Here is a 6,685-nt window from a genome sequence, read left to right as displayed (position 1 = left end):
TCAAATAGATCCTCCTCCTCTGAAACCAAAGCCATGCAAGAAGCATCCTAAGCCTAGGCTCTCCACAGAGCGTGGGGCCAGTGGCCCCTGTCACCTCAGAGGGAGCTGTGTGCTCGAAGGATATTGGCCTAACCCTTGGGGTTGGACCCCCAGGTGCATGAGGACCCAGGGCCACCAAGGAGGGGCCGGCCCCTCACCTGTAACACGTTGCTCTCCGCCTCCTCCCCGGTGATGACTTCCACTTTTTCCAACAGACACTTCCGCGCCGTTGCCTTAGTGTAGGCAGCTGCCGACTCGGCCAGGGACTCTGAAAAGTTATTGGCTAAACGAGACTGACTGATTATTTGGCGAGGGGAGAGGCTAAGCTCACAGGAGATGAGAGGGCTGGTTCTGGTCTCAAGGACATCAGCTGCCCCTGGCAGGCCTGACCCAGCCACCCGAGTGGACCCTAGACACAGCCAGGGAATAGGGCCTTAGAAGCTTCAGGGAGACCGTCTGGGGGCCACCAAGTGTGGCCCCAGACTCCTGTGTTCCCGCTGAGCAGAGGACAGGGGGACAGTGAGGGACTCACTGTCCTCCACGCCAGCTGCCTCCGGCGCCCTCCCCTCCCCACGGCTGCAAGGCGACAACATGGGCCCTCGAGTTCTTGATCACAAACCCCTCTCTCTGCTCACTGCAAGGCAGGGCCCGGGAGGTCATGCCCCCGGTTAGCAGCTGGTTCGCGTGTGGTTGTTGCCGCTGCGGGAGTTGGGCCCCTTATGCCTCCTGGCTGGGGGTGTGGATGGACCCAGTGTCCCCTCATCATCCCCCATGATGACCCACCATAAGCCCCATGCAGCGGTGGCACGGTAACATACCCTTCTCGGGGGTGGCCTCTTGGGACGAGGACTCGGACCCCGACTCGGCAGCTGCATTTTCCCTGTTGGCATCTGAACTGACCTCATTTAATTTTGGAAAGCTCTGCAAGGACACAAAGGCGTGTGAGGAAGAGGCGCTGTGTGGTCCTTCAGGGGCAGCTCTGAGCACCTCTCTGCCTGGTCCCAAACATCATGCTGCCCCCAGCACTCCTGCCCGCTCCCGGTGACAGCCTGAACTGCCTAGGAGCTCTGTATGTGGCCCCTCAGGTGTCAACAAGAGGTGAGTGCCACCAGCTGACAGTCCCCTCAGGCCACACTGGTCACTCGGTCTGGGTGAGGCAAGACTTTCGCGTATTTCATGAAATAGAAAAAGGGCAGTGTGGCCATGAAGGAAGCGCAGACCCGAGACCGAGCTGGAGTGACCAGGCAGCTCAGGGCAGGCCGGCACGCAGTCACAGCGGAGCTGGGTGCAACTGAGAAGAAAAATGAACACACGTAAACAGGTAAGCAAGCCATTCTAGAACCCTCTCCCAGGCTGGCTGGGCTCTTGGGAACGGAAACGGGCCTTTCGTGTACCCAAGGCCTTGGCTGAGGTTATGTTCTCAGGAGCAGGGAGGCCAGAAGCCCTGTCCACTGGCATAGCTTGCCCCGTCCCACAGGACTTTTGTCAGCTCGCCTGGTGGGGAGGAAGCGTGGACCCCAACTGCCAACAGGGCCCTGCAGCCTCCAGGGAAGCCCATCTTGGGAAGAAGCTAGCCCAGGTCAGCAGGGAGGAGCCAAGAGGAGCGAATGCTGGCTCCTGGGCAGCCAATGGCCCTGGCCAGTCTTCACATCGAATCTGAGTGGGGTCTTCTCTCTCTCACTTGCTACTGAGGGCATTCTTATCTCACACAGGACAATGAGGTAGCCCCACTCTTCATGTCCCCTCAACCTGGGGCTGGTGCCGAGAACCTCTGGTCCCCAAGAACAGTCTCAACACAGCTACTCACCAAAACTCGCTCACTCATATTCTGGCCAAATACGAATTTGTTGCTGGAGGCGTCGGCATTATTGGTTGAGTTCTCTAAACTGAAAAGAAGATGTGCAGTGAGTGGGGGGCTGTCATGTGGGAATGTGGCCAGGCAAATGTGTGGGCACCCATGGAGCACACATGTGCACACACTGGCACAGAGGGCACAGCGGAGGGGCGTCGCCCACTGCAGACGGGCTGGCATGTCAGACGCAGAAAGCCACATGCCTCCCTGTGCCACTGGAAACATGAACCCTTAGCTCACCCTGATGGAGGGGCCCCACAGCATGAGGGAAGCCACCCCCACCTGCTCTTTCCCTCCATCTCCCAGGCAGGACACACTGTCTTCTGAGACACCTGGAGAGGCAGCCAGGCTGTGGGTAGCATCACCCCCAGCCATGTCAATCAAGGTCATGCTGAAGTCTTTGCCCCAGGTGCCCAAACCCAGGGTAAGGAGGCACCTGAGTTGCCTCTGGCTCTATTCCATTCTGGGCATGAGGTCTGCATGACAGAGGGCACCCCAAGAGCTGGGCTGTATCCTCCATGGGCCCCTGGACAACCCCACAGAACTCTGGTCCTGTTTCAGGCGTCCAGTGAATCCCAGGACAAGACCCACCTCTGGCCTAACCACAGTTGTGCCCAGAGTGGCAAATAAGAGAGAGGGGCCCGAGGGCAACTGGGTACCAGGCCTGAGTCAGGTACTGGGCCCACAGACCCCTCTGGGGTGGAGACCCTTGTGGCCGCCTGTGTCCCCACACCAGGCTGGCCATGGGGCCCAAGACACACACCTGGAACTGATATACTGAAGGAAATAGTTTGTCGCAGTTGGCGTGTCTGCGCTGGGGTGTCCAGCATTCTCCATGTCGGCTTCGTCCGCACTCTCATTGATCAGCTGGGAATGAGATGGAACGCTGAGTACTCAGGGAGGGGTGGGGGCCTGGAGCTCCATGGCTCAGCGTCTGCAGTGGCCCTGAGCTGCACGGTGCTGCTCGGAGACATGAACCCTCTCCTATACCCACCTGTGTGTGCACGCATGCATGTGCTGGGGCGCAGGGCTGTAATCAACTCCACCACTTTTTGTTCTAAGAGTTAAGATAGAAGAGACCAGCACGGTGGCTCATGCCTGTAATCTCAGCACTTTGGGAGGCTGAGGCGGGCAAATCACCTGAGGTTGGGAGTCCGAGACCAGCCTGATCAACATGGAAAAACTCCATCTCTACTAAAAATACAAAAATTAGCCAGGCATGGTGGCTCATGCCTGTAATCCCAGCTACTCGGGAGGCTACGAAAGGAGAATCACTTGAACCCGGGAGGCGGAGATTGCAGTGAGCCAAGATTGCACCATTGCACTCCAGCCTGGGCAACAAGAGCGAAACTCCATCTCAAAAAAAAATTTTAAAACAGTTAAGATGGAAGAGAGCTCCCAAAGCTTCAAGGAGTCTTTTCTACCTTGTTATAAAACCACACCTAAGAGGGCCTCTCCGTCAATGCTTCTGCACCAAGAACACAGAGCATTTCAGAGCTGGGATTTGGGGGTTTACTATGAACACAATAGAAGCAGCATTTCTTGAGGGACTCTTCCCTGTCAGCCGCTATGCTGAGTCTGTCAAATGCGTGGTCTGCTGTAATCCTCCCAAGGCCCAGGAAAGGGATGTTAAGAGACCCTCTTTGACCAACAAGGAAGCAGAGGCTCAGAGGGTTAAGAAACCACGGCTCTAGCCAGGCACAGTGGCTCACGCCTGTAATCCCAGAACTTTGGGAGGCTGAGGCGGGAGGTCAGGAATTCAAGACCAGCCTGGCTAACATGGAGAAAGCCTGTCTCTACTAAAAATGCAAAAAATTAACTGGGTGTAGTAATGGGTGCCTGTAATCCCAGCTACTCGGGAGGCTGAGCCAGGACAATCGCTTGAACCTAGGGGGTGGAAGTTGCAGTGAGCAGAGATCATGCCACTGCATTCCAGCCTGGGCGACACAGCAAGACTCCATTTCCAAAAATAGAATCTATGGCTCACATACATTTGCCCTGGAAGGAGAGGCTGGGGTTTGACTGAGACTGAAAAGCCCACACAAGTCTCTGACTTCCGTAAGAAGTGGACCCCACCAATTTCCAAGCAGCTGTTGCTCCAGTCTCCAGGCAGAGACTCCACAGGGCCTGAGCTCCATGGGCCAAGCCCTCTTGCCCTCCCTTCCTCCTTGGAGGGAGAAGCCACTGAGGAACTCTCTTTTGGCTTAAAGCCATGGCAACAGCAACATCAACTTTCCATGCTTCTCGACTTGGGCTTCTGCTGGGCAGTAAGCAACAGAGGGAAAGCCAGAAAACACGAGCCGGTGCTTTCTGCATACTAGAGAGGTTTTCATTTATTTCAGGGTCCTCCACGCTGACACTACTGACAAACTGACATTGGGCCCAGATTATTCCTTGTGGTGTGGCTGTCCTGGGCACTGCGAGGGGAGAAGTGGCATCCCTGTCCTCCAGGAGCACCTCCCACTTGTGACAAGCACAAATGTCTCTAGATATAGCCATCGATACCGCCTCTCAGGCTTTGAAAGAAGCTTCTTGTCAGTGGAGCTGCTAGAGAGCCCACAGAACATTCCATGTCTGTGGCTGGGAAAGGTGGTGCTGGCTGGCCATGGTCATCCCGGATCACTGGGATGTGATCGGGGTCCAGGGTCACTGTTCCCGACCATTATCAGCCTCTCCCCACCCTACAATCTCTAGCCTAGGCCCACATGCCTGGAGCCAGGAGGTGGCAGACACTTTGCTTCCTTTCAGGAAGACAGTGTGGTCACCCCATCCTGCCTCACTTAAAAAAAACAAAATAAAGTGACAGTTGTTAATGGGGGCAATTCTGCTCCATAGGGAATACTGGCAATGTCTGGGGATATCTGTGGTTGTCAGATGTCAGAAGCATTGGGTGAGTGGAGGCAGCTGACCACATCACCCCACACCAGCAGCTGACCACGCCACCCCACATCGGCACACGCACACCAGCAGCTGACCACGCCACCCCACATCGGCACACGCACACCAGCCGCTGGCCACGCCACCCCACATCGGCACACGCACACCAGCAGCTGACTGTGCCGTAAGCCACAGGGTTGCCTCGCTAATACCTTCTTTGTTCCATGCTCCCCTCCCCCGTTAAAAGGCAAATCTACTGACTTTCCTCTGTTTAACCTGGGGAAGGCCTAAAAAAGTCAACACACTTGTTCAACAGCTCACATACCTTAACTCTGTCCCTCAAGTTCTGCCCAAATACAAAGGCTTGTTGTGTGGCGGGGTCTTTTTTCTCACACGCTTCCTCTTCAGAGGCATTGCTGGACTCATTTTTCTGGGGCTCTTTCTCCTATCAAAAATGAAAACAAAACAGTCATCAAAACCAGTGCCATACTTAGCCCAGACGGAAGCCCAGCAATCCCACACCAGATCACAGACTCCACACGTCTCCTCTGCAGGTGCCTGCGGTCCCAGCTATTCAGGAGGCTGAGACAGGAGGACCGCTTGAGCCTAGGAGTTGCAGGGAGCTGAGATTGTACCACTGTACTCCAGCCCGGGTGACAGAGCAAGAACCTGTCTCCAAACAAACAAAAAGAAACACCTGTGCCCTGCAGAGCCCTTAGTGCCCGCAGAGGACAGAAAATACCATGGATGCTCATCATTAGCTGGGGAACTAAATAATTTGGCCTATGACGGGAAGTAAAAGTACAGCACAGCTGTTACCGCCAAGAGGGAGGTAGGCCTCTGATATACCCACAACACATGGATCAGAGAAGAGCAGCTTGTGGGACATGGAAGTGTGATTCCATTTCTATTAAAGCAAACCCAGTCCCAAGTGTGTGCGCATGTGTGTTGAGGAATGCCCAGGAAAATAGGCCGGGAGAGAGAATTCAAACTACTGACAGGGGTTGCTGGGGGGCCTCTTAGCTGGATCTCTTAGCTGGATCATGGCTTTCCACTTGTTACATTCTAGGATTTCCAAATTGTGTAAATATTTTCAACATGCAGGCATGACTTCTGTAACTAAATATCCTAAGACCAAATGCATTTATCTTGAAATAAGGGAATATGGAGTTGCTAGTAACTTGTATATTTCTTTCTTGTACCACATGATCAAAAAGGTGTTGTAGAAATTTGAAAAGAAATTTTAAAAGGCTTTTGGCAGATCTCTGGGGTCTCTGGGCATGTGTACAGGGGACATGAACGTGAGGCAGGGAGCGTTTTCCTGGGAGGTGCTGTGAAGGGACCTGACAACCGTGAACTTGGAGGCAAGAAAGGCTGCAGGCAGCTTCTGACCAGCTCAGCGTGTCCAGTGGGCAGGGAAGCCTGGAGTTACAATGCGAGGCCCAGAATCAGCGGATCACAGAGCTGAGGGTCCAACTGTGAAGAAAGTGAAGAGTTTAAATGTTTCTCTATGGTGCTCCCTAGAAACTCTGCTGTTGCTGACTCCACGCTGTATCCTTGTGCCTGTGCAAGAGTGAACGTGGCTTTTTAAAATTAAACACACACCGTGTTTGGCGACCTGAGAGTCCTCAGAAGATGGGCTAATCCCCAGCCCCACTGGGGCCGCCTGCAGACCGTGGGGACACGTCCCTGGCTCTTGGCTTTGTGCGCTGTGTGACCCCTGCTCACACTAACTGGTGCTCATCCCAGGTGGGCAAAGCCCACAGAGTCACCTGAGATGGCAGGCAAACAGCAAAATGTTTCCGACCACAGTGTATGTCTGTGTCCTGGAGGGGCCTGCTTAGAGGATTCACTTAAACTGATCATCAAATCCGGAGGCCTGTAACTGGTCTCAGACTCTGTGTGTGTGTGTGTGGG

General features: G+C 54.5%; 1 protein-coding gene across 15 annotated transcripts in view; it reads right to left on the bottom strand.

Moving 5' to 3' along the window:
- Positions 1-6,685, bottom strand: part of RANBP3 (RAN binding protein 3) — a 60,901-nt gene that overhangs the window by 6,443 nt on the left and 47,773 nt on the right. For 9 of the 15 annotated variants that reach the window (XM_032252121.1, XM_032252123.1, XM_032252111.1 and 6 more), the window contains 5 exons: positions 5,094-5,213; positions 2,655-2,758; positions 1,847-1,925; positions 858-960; positions 198-322 (listed from right to left, as the gene is read on the bottom strand). In XM_032252121.1, the coding sequence (XP_032108012.1) occupies positions 198-322; positions 858-960; positions 1,847-1,925; positions 2,655-2,758; positions 5,094-5,213 (531 nt within the window). The remainder of the gene's footprint in view (positions 1-197; positions 323-857; positions 961-1,846; positions 1,926-2,654; positions 2,759-5,093; positions 5,214-6,685) is intronic. The other 6 variants (XM_032252122.1, XM_032252124.1, XM_032252112.1 and 3 more) reach the window with 1 other exon arrangement.

The sequence above is a fragment of the Sapajus apella genome, unplaced genomic scaffold, assembly GCF_009761245.1.
Source record: "Sapajus apella isolate SASKATOON/1434 unplaced genomic scaffold, GSC_monkey_1.0 scaffold77, whole genome shotgun sequence".
Classification (NCBI taxonomy): Eukaryota; Metazoa; Chordata; class Mammalia; order Primates; family Cebidae; genus Sapajus; species Sapajus apella.
Note: the sequence above shows the minus strand (reverse complement) of the source record. Positions and strands in the feature narration are given on the sequence as shown.